Source organism: Halichoerus grypus, chromosome 3 (genome assembly GCF_964656455.1).
Source record: "Halichoerus grypus chromosome 3, mHalGry1.hap1.1, whole genome shotgun sequence".
NCBI lineage: Eukaryota > Metazoa > Chordata > Mammalia > Carnivora > Phocidae > Halichoerus > Halichoerus grypus.
This window is the reverse complement of record NC_135714.1, coordinates 97,486,283-97,502,268: the sequence shown is the minus strand read 5'-3', so window position 1 is coordinate 97,502,268 and position 15,986 is coordinate 97,486,283. Positions and strand designations below refer to the sequence as shown.

At 39.8% G+C, this 15,986-nt stretch overlaps 1 protein-coding gene across 3 annotated transcripts in view; it reads left to right on the top strand.

Moving 5' to 3' along the window:
* PRSS12 (serine protease 12) overlaps positions 1-15,986 on the top strand; it is a 70,871-nt gene that overhangs the window by 13,265 nt on the left and 41,620 nt on the right. For all 3 annotated transcript variants that reach the window (XM_078069177.1, XM_036091790.2, XM_036091791.2), the window contains exons 2-4: positions 1,936-2,074; positions 4,747-4,925; positions 9,730-9,880. In XM_078069177.1, the coding sequence (XP_077925303.1) occupies positions 1,936-2,074; positions 4,747-4,925; positions 9,730-9,880 (469 nt within the window). The remainder of the gene's footprint in view (positions 1-1,935; positions 2,075-4,746; positions 4,926-9,729; positions 9,881-15,986) is intronic.

The window sequence follows — 15,986 nt, the reverse complement described above, 5'->3', positions numbered from 1 at the left end:
AGGAATATGTAACACAGTCAATAACAGCTAATTTATAAGTAGAGCACTGAATTTTGTTTCTGTGCTTCTTATCTCTGACCTCAGGTGAAGTGGAAGGTGATACATACATGATAAGAATTTTGCATGATATCATCTAATATTTGGGATGTAATATCAGACATGAGTCACACTCTTGCACTTTTCCCCTTTTAAAATATAATTGATGATTACAGCTTTGTAATAGACCTTAAAGTCCAGAATTGTGATGCCGCCAGCTTTGCTTTTCTTTTTCAACATTCCTCTGGCTATTTGGGGTCTTTTCTGGTTCCATACAAATGTTAGGATTATTTGTTCCATTTCTTTGAAAAAAGTGGATGATATTTTGATAGGGATTGCATTAAATGCATAGATTGCTCTAGGTAGCATTGACGTTTTCACAATATTTATTCTTCCAATCCATGAGCATGGAAGGTTTTTCCATTTCTTTGTGTCTTCCTCAATTTCTTTCATGAGTATTTTATAGTTTTCTGAGTACAGATTCTTTGCCTCTTTGGTTAGATTTATGCCTAGGTATCTTATGGTTTTGGGTGCAATTGTAAATGGGATCGACTCCTTAATTTCTCTTTCTTCTGTCTTCTTGTTGGTGTATACAAATGTAACTGATTTCTGTGCATTGATTTTATATCCTGCCACTTTACCGAATTCCTGTATGAGTTCTAGCAGTTTTGGGGTGGAGTCTTTTGGGTTTTCCACATAACAAGTCAGGAAACAACAGATGTTGGCGAGGATGTGGAGAAAGGGGAACCCTCCTACACTGCTGGTGGGAATGCAAGCTGGTGCAGCCACTCTGGAAAACAGTATGGAGGTTCCTCAAAAAGTTGAAAATAGAGCTACCGCACAACCCAGCAATTGCACTACTGGGTATTTACCCCAAAGATACAAATGTAGTGATTTGAAGGGGTACATGCATCCCAATGTTTATAGCAGCAATGTCCACAATAGCCAAACTATGGAAAGAGCCAAGATGTCCATCGACGAATGAATGGATAAAGAAGAGGTGGTATATATATACAATGGAATATTATGCAGCCATCAAAAGAACCCCGAAATCTTGCCATTTACAACGACGTGGATGGAACTGGAGGGTATTATGCTAAGTGAAATAAGTCAGAGAAAGACATGTATCATATGATCTCACTGATATGAGGAATTCTTAATCTCAGGAAACAAACTGAAGGTTGCTGGAGTGGTCAGGGGTGGGAGGGATGGGGTGACTGGGTGATAGACTCCAGGAGGGTATGTGCTATGGTGAGTGCTGTGAATTGTGTCAGACTGTTGAATCACAGACCTGTACCTCTGAAACAAATAATGCATTATATGTTTAAAAAAAAAAAGAAGAAGATAGCAGGAAGGGAAAAATGAAGGGGGGGAAGCAGAGGGGGAGACGAACGATGAGAGACTATGGACTCTGAGAAACAAACAGGGTTCTAGAGGGGAGGGGGGTGGGGGGAAGGGTTAGCCCAGTGATGGGTATTAAAGAGGGCACGTTCTGCATGGAGCACTGGGTGTTATACGCAAATAATGAATCATGGAACACTACATCAAAAACTAATGATGTAATGTATGGTGATTAACATAACATAATAAAATAAAATTAAAAAATAAAATAAAATATAATTGGACTTGCTGTTTGCTTAACTAAAAAAGAAAGCACAATTAGTGTGGACACCATGATGTTAATGACCAAAATCAAATCAAATCAAATCAAATCAAATCAAATCAAATCTGCGAAATCCTCATTTAAACAAAGAAGCACGTGCTGTCAACATGGAGGCGAAATCGTTCTGGCTGGATCTCTCACTGCTTATGTGGAAAAATCATGTCAACTGAGGACAAGCTCAGTATGTTCAAATGGTTATTTCTATTAAAGGGTTTTGGGATTCTTTTCTACTTCAGGGTCAGTGCGGCTTCGAGGTGGCAAACACGAGTTTGAAGGCACCGTGGAAATATATGCAAATGGAGCTTGGGGCACAGTGTGTGGCAGCCACTGGGATGATTCGGACGCCTCAGTCATTTGTCACCAGCTGCAGCTGGGGTGAGTTCGCCCATCCTTGCCCAAACCAGGCTGCTGATACCGGAGAGTAATGGCGGGCACCCGTCGCTGCAATGGAAAGATGTCACGCATCTTCCTTCCTCTGCCTCACCTCCCTCATTCTCACTTTTCACAAGAGTTATAAAGAAAGGACCCCACGGGGAAGGAATGCTGACCAGGAAATAAGCAAATGCTGAGTAGTCCGATGTTAAAAGCGTCCTTTGGTCTTTGTCTTTAAAAATCATCCTTTAGTCCTAGGAAGCCAGGAACGGGATTCTGAGGTTTGTCATTTCTCAGTAGCGTCATTTGCATCTCAGCGGCTACTTGTAGCCGTCCACAACTTCCACCTTTTTGTGCGGGAAGGAGGCGACGTTCACCCGCTCTCTCATCCCGAGATGGGAAAGGCGTGGTGTCCAGGCCTGGCGCTTCCGTGCTCAGGCGGCCCTGCTAGCCGGGGCGGCCCGCGGCTTCCCCGCAGCTCTGAGCACTCTCTCTACACAGTTGGTGCTCGCTACTTGCCACCAGGCCCAGTGCTTTTAAGCCAAGTGCCAGGGGCTTCACCGGGAGCGGAAGGCTCCATTTTGGAACAAAAGGTTTTGCTTTTGTGGTTGTTCTTATTGTTCTGTTTTTGTGTCTCATTTATTTATTTATTTTATTTTTTTGCAAGTGCACTTGCCAGATGTTTTCCTTGGCCTCTCTCACTAGAGATCTTTAGAAAGCATGGAAACTACCTCGTTATGAACAGGCAGTTCCAAAAGACTGAAAAAAGTTTTGCAGTTTACAAATATTTTGGATTAATAATCAGTGAGTGGTAATATCTAATAGGATGATAGAAATGAAAAGGTTGGTCAACTGCAGTCAGATCAGTAAGAACTTTAATTTGTCTGCTTCCTCCTGTCTTCTTGTTAGGAAGGTGGGCAATAAATATTTAGTAAAGACAAACCCTTCTGAAGGCTAAAGTTTTGTTCAGGCTTTTGATGCTGTTAAAGCAGCAAATAGGCTTAATGTACTTAATGAATTAACTAATTTTTAAAAGTGAGTGTTGGTGTAAGTCTGGATGAAAGAAGGAATAAGGCTATACAGCTTATAAAGTGTTATGGTGTTTGGGACTGTTAATTACTGATTTGATCAATGAATATTTTGTCTGGCAAATAGTCATTGGCAGGTGGACAGGACACAGAGAGTGTTGACTTGATGCTTTTTCTTTTGAGGGTCTTAATGTGTAACAAATTTGTAGACTGGTGTCAGTGTCTTCCTTAAAATACGCATTTATATGTGCGTTTATTACCCCTGAAAATCAGGGAAGAATACGATTTCCTATGAGACTCTGACATAAAAAACCAAAACACTATAGTGGAGATATGAACTGCTAGTCTTTTGGTTGATGAAAGAATATAAACTATGATCCTGCAAACAGAAACTTCAGATAAACTGATCTGATTACTTATATCATCTCTTAGTTGATCCTTTTTTTTTTTTTTAAGTAATCTCTACACCCAACGTGGGACTCAAATTCTCGACCCAGAGATCAAGAGTCCCGTACCCTCTGACTGAGCCAGCCAGGCACCCCTCATTTTTATTAATTTTTATTTTTTAGTAGTCCATTAAAAAAAAAGGTATTATATAATTAGATCAGAGCAGCTCAGAATTATTGCTGTTAAGACATGTTCATATTTTAGATATATCCCAAATGTTTACTGTTTGGTTGATGGTGGAAGCTGTCGTATGGAGACAATTCTAGAGATTACCATGTTAATCAGATAAGCCTTTAATCTTTTTAAAACTTAATATCAATTTGTACATATCAGAGGTTACTTATAAAATATGTAGATTAGATGAGTTAAAAGCAGAGCCCATCTGCATGTTACCATTTTATTAATTGGTTTCAAAGTCTTGCTAGCAAATACTATATATAAGGTTTTAAAAATTTTGTGAATGGATTGCCTCTCTTGATATTATCTTACTTATATGTAGTAGTAATCATTTTGAAAATGCTAGTCTAGGGGCGCCTGGGTGGCTCAGTTGGTTAAGCGTCTGACTTGATCTCAGCTCAGATCATGATCTCAGGGTCCTGAGATTGAGCCCTGAGTCAGGCTCCCTGCTCATCGGGGAGTCTGCTTCTCCCTCTGCCCCTCCCCCTGCTTTGCTCTCTCTCTCTCTCTCTCAAATGAATAAATAAAATCTTTAAAAAAAAAAAAAAAAAGAAAGAAAATGCTAGCCTAAACTGTTGCCAGGCATCCAGACCACCCTTCTTTTTAGACAGCAGAAGGCAGAGCTACAGAAAATTGCAGCTTAGAGTAATTTGCAGCTGAGTCCAGACTAGAATCCATGTCTCACTGAGCCACATGACACATTTCTTTCACAAAACCACCAGCTTCTTTTTTAAATCTGTAGTATTTGCCCATATATACTTTTTTCCCCTAAAATCAGCCATAGGTAGGAAAGGCACATGCATACCATTAGTTATTTAAGATTGATTAAAATGATTGCCGTAGGTAACCAACCCAAGTTCTGATCTGATGTTTTGATTTCCTTGAAACTTATGCAACCCGTTATATTTTTCTTTTCCTTCCACATCTGTCTTTATTGATTTCTTCCATTTAAAAAAATCTAAATACTTTGACAAAAAATTCACCTATATTCAATAAACCTAACCTCGATCATTGTGTTTCCAGACGAAAAGGAGTCGCAAAACAAACCCCGTTTTCTGGACTGGGCCTTGTTCCCATTTATTGGAGCCATGTCCGTTGCCGAGGAGATGAAGAAAACATACTGCTTTGTGAAAAAGACGTCTGGCAGGGTGGTGCGTGTCCTCGGAAGACGGCGGCTGCTGTCACGTGTAGCTTTTCCCAAGGTAAAAACGTCTCTTTTACCTTTTCAACAAGATTCCAGGTGATAAAATTGTCTTTGTCAAATCATTTCCTCAAAGAGTTTAAATACAGACATTAAGTCTGAATCATCATATTATATAGTCAAATCATCTTCAGTAGGAGTGCGTCTAACATTCTGAATTCCATTTAACTTTCAAATGATATCTCACTCTTAACGTGTTTTCTATTTTTTTTTTTTAAGATTTATTTATTTATTTATTTGAGACAGAGAGAATGAGAGAGAGAGAGAGAGAGAGAGAGAGAGAGTGAGAGGGGGGAGGGTCAGAGGGAGAAGCAGGCTCCCCGCTGAGCAGGGAGCCCGATGCGGGACTCGATCCAGGGACTCCAGGATCATGACCTGAGCCGAAGGCAGTCGCTTAACCAACTGAGCCACCCAGGCGCCCACGTGTTTTCTATTTTATCTAATTTGCTTACAGAAATATTGTATATTGTACATGAAACATATATTTTGCTAGTGGAAGGTCATGATAGAGTCAAGATGGAAAATCATCTTGGAACCAAATATAAAACACAGCAACTACGACAAAATATTTTCACTTTATAGGATAGAATGTGGTCGTGGAACCAGTGTTCTCCTTTGAGTTGTCAATAGCACATTCCATAATATGGATAACTGCCTCGGATAAAAGCTCCTTCACAAGGCGCGCCTGGGTGGCTCAGTCCTTAAGCGTCTGCCTTCGGCTCAGGTCATGATCCCAGGGTCCTGGGATCTAGTCCCGCATCGGGCTCCCTGCTCTGTAGAGAGCCTGCTTCTCCCTCTCCCTCTACCTGCTGCTCTGCCTACTTGTGCTCTCTCTCTACCTCTCTGTCAGATAAATAAATAAAATCTTAAAAAAAAAAAAAGGCTCCTTCCCAGCACTATATACTAGCCATGAGATGATGAACATGGTTCAGTACACATATATGCAGACGTTTGTATGAACATGAGTGGAGAAGGGAACAGCTGCTTTTCCTGATGGCTGATGGGTTTTCTGGGGACCGTGGCATATTTTAATGTGTGACCAGAACCTGAGACTATCACACTGTCACAGCGTCCCTTCTTGCATTCTCCTTGAAGATAGCAGCATGATCAGATTTCCTAGGTCTTAAAGAGCTAGCAGCCAGCCCAGGGCATTGGTTTCTGTTGGAGTGCAAGTATCAGGGGAGGAATGGAAACTCTCTCACCACAAAACATACAGAGACTCAACTTAGAGTAATTCCTGTGAATTGGCTGGAAGAACCAATTGGAAGATAGGGTGCAGGTATGTGCTTTGAACCACAGTTCTTTTTTGAGTGGGCCAAGCACATGTTAAATCTTGATGTTTTGTAAATGTTTCCTCTTCTTTTTTGGTTCTCCACTTTTGGATAATGCTACTTTGGGCAGTATATGTTTATGCATTGCTGCTTCAAGGATGATGTGAATTGGGCTCAGTAACTCATTACTTTTTGTAGACTATTGCTTGTACTTTATGTTCCACCTGATGGATAAAATGTTTGACATTTTTCAAGTACTGAAATAAATAAAATCTTGAAAACAATAATTATTTTTCTTTCAGGATATCTATCTACTTAAAAAAAATTCCTTCTGCTCTCTATCATCTATCCACCTGTTTATACTCCGATTGCAAAGATAAATTTAAGGTCATTTGTAAGCATATATATAAATGTGGGAGGTTGAGATAAGATAGAAGTGAGAGAGAAGAATGAGAGAAGTTAGAATGTGAAAGGAGATAGCTCAGATCAGCAAATATTGAGTCTACTTCAAGGCACAGTAATAGACCTTTGATATATTTTTGTAGTTTGGAAATTACATTTAGTACCTTGTTAGTACTTGTTGCTTTTCCAACACTTACAAAGTAGGAGATTGTGTAGCAGTATTTGATATAGGAAGTAGTAATTTAAATGAACACGTCTGGGAGTTTTATTTATCCGTAAGTTAACCGTGAGTCAACTACCTCACTGAATTCTCTTTCAAATGATTTTTTGTGTGCTTGTTGGGAGGATGTGGGATGATGATGAAATTTTGTCTTTGAGCTTTTCTATATTTTCACAATTATATAGCCAGAAAAACCCCAATGTTTTAAAATAAAACATGACACTAAAAAATATAAGGTAGTATGCCATACAGTTCTGGATTACAGGTGATTTTAAATTTCTTCTTAAAAAATTTTGTTTTTCGGGGCGCCTGGGTGGCCCAGTCAGTTAAACGTCTGCCTTCAGCTCGGGTCATGATCCCAGGATCCTGGGGTTGATCCCCACGTCAGGCTCCCTGCTCAGTGGGGAGTCTGCTTCTCCCTCTCCCTCTGCAGCTCCCCCTGCTTGTGCTCTCTCTCTCTCTGTGTCAAGTAAATAAATAAAATCTTCAAATTTTTTTTTTCTGTTTTCTCCAAGCTTACCACAGTGGTAGGGGGAGGAGAGGCAGGGGCGAATATAATAACTTAAGAAACTAATACATCTTCCCATCTTTTTTTTTTTTTTTTGTAGTTTCCAAGCTTTTTGAAGGAAAAATAAACATAATAACATGCAAATTTAGGTTTCTTAGCACCATTCAGCCATCAGTTAATTATAAGAAGCTAATATACAATACTGAGAACACTTAACGTTTATTAAAACTATCTTTATTCTTTTTACAAATTAGAAGTACTAGTGGACTTATGTAAATAAGCTAAATTATGAAGATCAGAATATGAGTATATATAAATATTCACTAATCTGAATCTCTGCTGCAAAATTCAAGTATGATATTTGAATATAAATATGAATATCCCAATACCATTTACCGACAGCTGCTTACACTGTGGGGGAATTAGAAGCATATTTCATGTGGATAAATAATTAGCATTGGCAAAAGCTGCAGTTAAATTTCTGAATAGGGGCCCAGCCTGTTCTGAAACTTGTACCATATTACATCCTTTATTCCAGAAAAATTACACTGTCTTACTATTTCCCAAACACATTCAACTTTGTGCTTCTATACATTTGCTCATACTGTTCATTTTGCCTGAACTGCACCTACCCCATCTCTGAGTTCTGCAATCCCATCCATCCACCTTGGCCCTCTTCAGATACCAGCTTCTTCAGAAGAGGTTCCCAGACTACCCCCAATGGTAAGCAAGCTCCCTTGCTTCTGCACCCCTGCAGGGTCTTGATGATTTCTTCTCTGTGCTCGTTTTGACCATGTCCTTAGGTAGCAAACCTCTTGAGGATAGGGTCTGTCTAGTGCTCCTTTGAATGCCCCTGCAGGTGCCTAGTATCTGTTAAACAGAATCGAGTGAATGAATATTGCTAAGTATTTTTTTCTTGTTTGGGATGCTCTTTCTAGGCTTTAGCTATCACTTATCACTCCAGTCAGTCAACAAATACCTATTGCATGCCTTCTGTATGCTGGGTACCTGAGATAAACAGGTGAAAGAGAAAGGCACGTCCTCTGTCCCGAGTTCCAGCTGTTAGGAGGCAGACAATCTACGCGAAAACCAATAAATCAATGACGGTTTCAGACAAAGTAAATACTCAGAAGGCAACGTGGTAGAAAGTACCTTTGGGTGCGGCATTAGCTAAGGAGGCCAAGGCAGGCCTCCTAAACAAAGGACAGTTCAGAGTTGAGAACTGAATGATGAGAGCGACACAGCCGGGGGAAGATCTGTGGGAAAATTTTTCAAGCAGAAGGAACAGGAAGCATTCAAACCCTACGGTGGGAACGAACCTTGAGTGTTTTAGGGACAGAAGGAAGAGGGCGTTGTAGGTATAGCCCGATGAAGGAGGCTAGGGCTAGAGAGGGATGTTCAGGACACTGACAAGGATCAGATCAGAGCATTGTGGACCGTAATAAGGAATTCGCTATGCGAAGCTTTTGGTAGCTCATAGACTTTTTTTTTTTTTTTAAGATTTTATTTATTTATTTATTTGACAGAGAGAGACAGCGAGAGAGAGGGAACACAAGCAGGGGGAGGGGGAGAGGGAAAAGCAGGCTTCCCGCTGAGCAGGGAGCCCGATGCGGGGCTTGATCCCAGGACCAGGGGATCATGACCTGAGCCGAAGGCAGACACTTAACGACTGAGCCACCCAGGCGCCCCAGTAGTTCATAGAAAATGAATACGAACCAATTCATATCCAAATGAATTCTACATCTTGTTTTTTGTAGGTATTGGCCATGATGTTCACTACCTTGTTATAATGAGTTAGATGTTAACTTGGTATCTACAAATACAAAAATATTTCTGTACTGAAGACAAGTATGTTACAGACATAAGTGCCATTCTTAAGAATTACATGTTGGCAATGCTCAAGTTACTGTACATAAAAAAAATTAGTGTCACCACATAATGCCATAAAATTAAATGTGTTTCCAGTAAACTATAGTTTTGAGTGTGTCTTTTCTGGTTTCTGAGGTTGTTGGAGGAAAAGTGAATTTAGACTACTTCCTCTTAAGAGCTATTTGTATGAATGTAATTCAATTTGGAGTATTTTTTAAAATAATTATTAATTTTTTTTTTTTTTTTATTATTCAGTAAACTCTACCCCCAGCGTGAGGCTGTAACTACTCACAACCCTGAGATCAAGAGTTGCCTGCTCTACTGACTGAGCCAGCCGGGCACCCCCAATTTGGAGTATTTTAGTTGGTCAAGAATACCATAATACATATTAGATGTGTGTGTATGTCCAAATCCCTGAAGTGGCTTAATAAATATGACTTAATTACTGAGAATGGCAAATAAATAGAATATATCTAATCTCATTGGTCAATGCAAATGTTTAGGTATAATTTGTTTCTAATTTCACACGGCACAGGCCCGGCGTTCCCTGTCATACGCCTCGTGGGTGGGAGAAGTGCGCGGGAAGGCCGAGTGGAAATCTACCATGCTGGTCAGTGGGGGACTGTCTGTGATGACCAGTGGGATGAAGCGGATGCAGAAGTGATCTGCAGGCAGCTGGGCCTGAGGTTTGTTTTTATTCTCATTTTGTTTAAGTTGTGGAATCCATTCTTTCCATACCCAGAGGTAGGTGCCTGTGTGTTTAAATTGTACATTTCCTCAAACAAATAGAAAAAGTCACCTTGCGATCTTTGTACTAGGCTGTAGGCTCCCTGAAGAGAATTTATATGTACCTATAGGTCTAACCTGTTTGTGTCTGAATTCAGTTGATTTTATATGCCTGAGAATCTCAGCCTTTTACTCCTTTTCATTAACCGTACTTACATTACCCCAGGTAATGACCGGCGCCGTCAGTAGCAGAGACTTACTGAAGTCATCTGCTGAAGCTCCTTGTTAGGCTTTAATTGAAGCTCGGCTTCTCTCCCCAAGTATGATCTCAACTTTTGACTTTGCTTTCTTATTTTTTAGGTATGTGCTTAGAACAGAGGATGTTTATTAATGTGCAAAGGAAATAATCCCCACGTAGGATGTGGAAATGAAGCATGTGTAATAAAAACAGCAGTATGAAAATCAACATTCCATGTTGCTTGAGTTGTGATTATTCTGGAATAGTATGTTGTGATTTTGGATTTTTAATCCCTTTGTTTAGTGATTCTGAATATTGGTATAACAAGCCTAAAAGTTTCTCTAGAATTATATTAGGGGATTGGGGCGCCTGGCTGGCTCAGTCGGTTGAGCGTCCAACTCCTGATTTGGCTCAGGTCATGATCTCAGGGTCGTGAGATGGAAACCCTCAATGGGCTCTGCGCTCAGTGTGGAGTCTGCTTGAGATTCCCTCTCCCTCTGCCCCACCCCCTCTCCCCCCACACTCTCTAAGTAAATAAATCTTAACAAAATAAAATAAAATTAGGGGATCTTTTCAAAGTTGATATTTTACTTTAAATTTGTAAATTTCTTCATTTAGAGCTTTGCGGGTGGTGATGGGAAGGCCTCTTTAGATCAAAGGTTTTCTGTTCATGTATCACTTTCTTTTCAGTTAAGCATAATCCTTGACACTGGAGCATGATTTTTGAACCTTAAACCATTTTTACTCATTTGTTTTGCAACTGTTTTTGCAACTGACCCCCCTCTTTTTCAAAACTCTATACTGAAGCAATTTAAAGTAAAATACTGACATTTTAACATTTTACCTCTAAATACTTCAGTACGTATCTCTTAAAAATAAGAACATGGTGCTACATGGCCAAATTAACATTATCACAACTAATATAATTGATAATCATTCTTTTTTTTTTTTTTTTTTAGAGAGAGAGAGTGTTTGCGAGCAGTGGGGGAGGGGCAGAGGGAGAGAGAGGGAATCTTTTTTTTTTTTTTTTTTAAAGATTTTATTTATTTATTCGACAGATAGATAGAGAGAGAGCACAAGTAGGCAGAGTGGCAGGCAGAAGGAGAGGGAGAAGCAGGCTCTCTGCTGAGCAGGGCGCCGGACGTGGGGCTCGATCCCAGGACCCCAGGATCATGACCTGAGCCGAAGACAGCCGCTTAACTGACTGAGCCACCCAGGTGCCCCGAGAGAGGGAATCTTAAGCAGACTTCACAGCCAGCATGGAGTCCTACTTGGAGCTGGATCTCACGACCTTGAGATCATGACCTGAGCTGAAATCAGATGCTTAACTGACTGAGCCACCTAGGCGCCCCATTGGTAATCATTCTTAACATTTTCTAATATCCCATCACATTCAATTTCCCATAGTGGCCCCCACAATGTTCTTGACAGATGGATTGTCTTAAGCAGAATTTAGTCCAGGATCATGCAGTGCATCTGGATGTTGTGTACCTGAAGTCTCTTTGAATCTAGAACAGCCTCTTGTTATTCATGACACTGACTTGTGGAAGAGACAGAACGGTTGTTCTGGAGAATGTCCTTTCCTCCTGGATTTGTCTCATTTCTTCCTACTGGTGTCATTTCATTTACTCCTCTGGCTCTTGTAATTCCTGAAACTGGAGTCTAGATCCGAAGCTTGATTAGATCAAAGCAGGTATTTTGGCCAGGATTCATCACAGGTGATGTGTCTTGGGGTCTTCCCATTGCTGAGGCCAAGCTTGAGCACTGGGTTAAGGGGGCATTGGCCTGATCCTTCACTGTCAAGTTACATTTCCCCTGTAACTGATTCTGGGACCTAATTGCTATTTCAGAGTTCATGTGTAGGACAGGACCGGCATGGCAAATCCTGTGTCTCTGGAGCTTATAATTATCAGTGGTGTGAAGTTTACTGGTATGATTATTTTCTTTGGGTGGGTTAGAAAGAAGTCCAACCAGTTCTTGTTGAGAAAATTGTTATTAAACATTAATTTTGAGACTACATTTTCAAAATGTTCTGAGGGGGTATCAATTTCAATACCAATTTCCCTCAAATTTCCAGGTGTTGCTTATGGATTCAACACAGCATAAAATTATCATCATGTGCCCTGTACTCAAAACAACCTGGATTTGAGTCCCACTTCTGGAGATGAGAAAAGTTAGATCCCCTCATCTGTAACATATTTCTTGACATACGGGGACTGTTGTCTAACAGCACAGTTAGCTGTTAGCACACATAATACGTATATAATACACATTGGCTATCAAGGTCAGTCAAATTAGGGACTCTTATAGTTGAAAGATGTTATTAACAGTCAAAGTAAACCGAGTATTTGGTGGTAGATTATCCAACACTATTTCTCTATCCAGGAGTTCTATTTAGTTAGCTGTATCTATGAATTTCATATTTTTTGAAACATTCTAGTGTGTGTATATGTATATTTACCAGGTTATCAATTATGTGGTGCTAATTGATTTTCAAGTTAGTTACTAAGAAACCTATGTCTTTGCCAAAAATATTAAGAACTTTAAGGGCAGAGTAATAGCGTATTTAACATTGCTAGCTGCAGTATGGATTACTCTAAATTTAAGCTATAAGGCATTTTTTTATTATTAATATATTTCTGTGGGGAAAAGGCAGGTTTTGTTGCATAGAAAAATGCATAGAAAACTTAGAGTATCGGGGTGCCTGGGTGGCTCAGTCAGTTAAGTGGCTGCCTTCAGCTCAGGTCATGATCCCTGGGTCCTGGGATCGAGTTCCGTGTCGGGCTCCCTGCTCAGCGAGGAGCCTGTTTCTCCCTCTCCCTCTGCCTGTTGCTCCCCCTGTTCGTGCTCTCTCTCTCCCTCTGTCTCTGTCAAATAAATAGATAAAATCTTTAAAAAAAAAAGAAAATTTAGAGTATCATAGAGATACACTGTGAATATTGATTATATTTATAGTTACAGAAGTGATTCTAAAAATTTATGTTGCAATGTAGAATTCTTTCTTGAGAGCCAAAGATTTCTTTCACTTAAATAAACAGTTCTTAAACAAAGACCATGTTGACAAACAATAGTCTATACGTAGAAAGGATACAGAGATGGAATCACCAGGAAGATTATATTGATGTTGGACACATGCGAGGGCCAAGTGTTTCCATCTTTCTCGAGCATTAACTTATTGTCATCTTTTGTATGAGGAGATTCATGTTTGGAGAAGTAATTGAAAGGAAAAATATCTCCAGATTTACAAGGCAGCAAAAATCCTCCACGAACCTATGCAACAACAGATGATTCAGCTTGGTAGACATTTGTTTTTATTGTAAGCACGCTGATGCTCTGAGCTGATAGTGTTTGGTTTTGCCTTTCTTTCATTTGATCTTACAATTATCTCCTAAGTTCGCATTAAAGGAATATTCTGCAACTGCTCCTCCTTTATAATTTGTTTGCTTATTTAGTGCCACGGCACTTTCAGATGAAATAGCTTTTAATGGCACATGTTTGATAACAGCATAATTGTTGCTTGTCTCAATTTATGATTTTTTTCTTAAGCAAATGTCATCTCCATCTTATTTGTTTGTTGAATTCCCAAAGGGAAACTACATCATGCCTCCTGGAGTGGTGGCTACAATTTCTTCGGGAGACGCTGTCTTGTTGGCTTTCATTTTTTAATGGTGTCTGTAGAGTTTGGGAGCTGGCAAGCTTCCTACACACAAAAGAAATCACTGTACTTTTGATACTCAAATTTGAGTAACCCACAACTTGGAGAAAGATTAGGAACAGGAAAGGAGGCAGCCAGATGTTAGGAAATTGTCTTGAGAACATGTGTGTACACAGCGAAGTTTCAGGTGAAGACGTTTGTTTTTATTTATTTTTATTTATTTAAATTCAATTAGCCAACATATAGAACATCACTAGTTTCAGATGTAGAGTTCAGTGAATCATCAGTTTCATAGAACACCCAGTGCTCATCACAACATGTGCCCTCTTTAATACCCATCGCCCAGTTACCCCATTCCCCCACCCTCCTCCCCTCCAGCAACCCTCAGTTTGTTTCCTACAGTTAAGAGTCTCTCATGGTTTGTCTCCCTCTCTGATTTCTTCCCATTCCGTTTTTCCCTCCCTTCCCCTATGATGCTCTAGGCTGTTTCTTATATTCCTCATATGAGTGAAACCATATGATATTTGTCTTTCTCTGATTGACTTATTTCACTCAGCATAATACCCTCCAGTTCCACCCATGTTGATGTAAATGGTAAGATTTCATCCTTTCTGATGGCTGAGTAGTATTCCATTGTACATATTCCATTGTATATATATACCACATCTTCTTTATTCATCCATCCGTCGATGGACATCTGGGCTCTTTGCACAGTTTGGCTATTGTGGACATTGCTGCTATAAACATTGGGGTGCAGGTACTCCTTCGGATCACTACGTTTGTATCTTTGGGGTAAATCCCTAGTAGTACAATTGCTGGGTCATAGGGTAGTTCTATTTTTAGCTTCTTGAGGAAGCTCCATGCTGTTTTCCAGAGTGGCTGTACCAGCTTGCATTCCAGGTGGAGTTCCTTTTGTGCAGTTAAAGTGAAAACATTTCCCATGTCTTTCAGGACTCTTAAAAGCATAGTTTAGAACTATGACATCATATTTTATTGTGTAGATATGCCATAATTTACATAGGAATTTAAAAATTGTGAACACATCTTTCTTACGTTTTTTTTGGCTATAAAATTATCATACAAAACCGGGGCGCCTGGGTGGCTCAGTCGTTAAGCGTCTGCCTTCGGCTCAGGTCATGATCCCAGGGTCCTGGGATCGAGCCCCGCATCGGGCTCCCTGCTCGGCGGGAAGCCTGCTTCTCCCTCTCCCACTCCTCCTGCTTGTGTTCCCTCTCTCGCTGTGTCTCTCTCTGTCAAATAAATAAAATCTTTAAAAAAAAAAAAAAAAAAAATTATCATACAAAACCATTTTATTGAGTAGTCAGAATAAAAATCTGGTACAAATTGCTTTTAAAAAGTACTTCTTTGCTTTTTTATTTTACTGTTCATTAATTTTTTTGTACTTTATAGATTTTACCATAAAGACAACCTGGAGACCTTGTGTAACAGAAGAGGAAATTAGGCCCTCTAAGATTACCCAAAGCCCTAAAGTCATACTGTTAAGTGAGAACCAAAATCCTTTTTTTTTTTTTTTTTAAAGTAGGAGCCCAGTGAGGGGCTTGAACTCACAATCCTGAGATCAAGACCTGATCTGAGATCAAGATGAGATGAAGAGTCGGACGCTTAACTGACTGAGCCACCTAGGCGCCCCAAGAACCAGAATCTTGAGATTTATGGTTCCCAGTGTAGAATTTTTTTCTTTCATGTTATACTATTTGCAAAATAGCCAGGTGTTAATAAGAATAAATACAAATATAGGGCTGAAAGAAATAGAGAATTCAAGAGATAAAAGTTCATTGTAGGGAGAAAATGCTGATAGACTGTATTTGAGGTGCCGTAGGGACCCCACTGAAAATGCCCCAGGAGGCTGTGAGATAGCAAAGTGTTTCAGAGTCAGCTCTGTAGCCAGACAAGCTTCACCAGCAGTGGTGGTGTAACGCTGGGCAAATTATCTAACTTCTGGGCCTCAGTTTCCTCTTCTGTAAATTGGGGATCATAATACTGGGTTGTAGGGAGGATTAAATGAGTTAATACACATAAACCTGGTAGACCAGTGCCTGGCCTTTAGTTTGTAAATTTTTAACCTAAATATTGTACAAAAAAATGATACTAATCTTTTAAGTCTCTAAAAATGTGTTAGCTAAGAATGCATTCTTACTGTGTTGACTGTTGT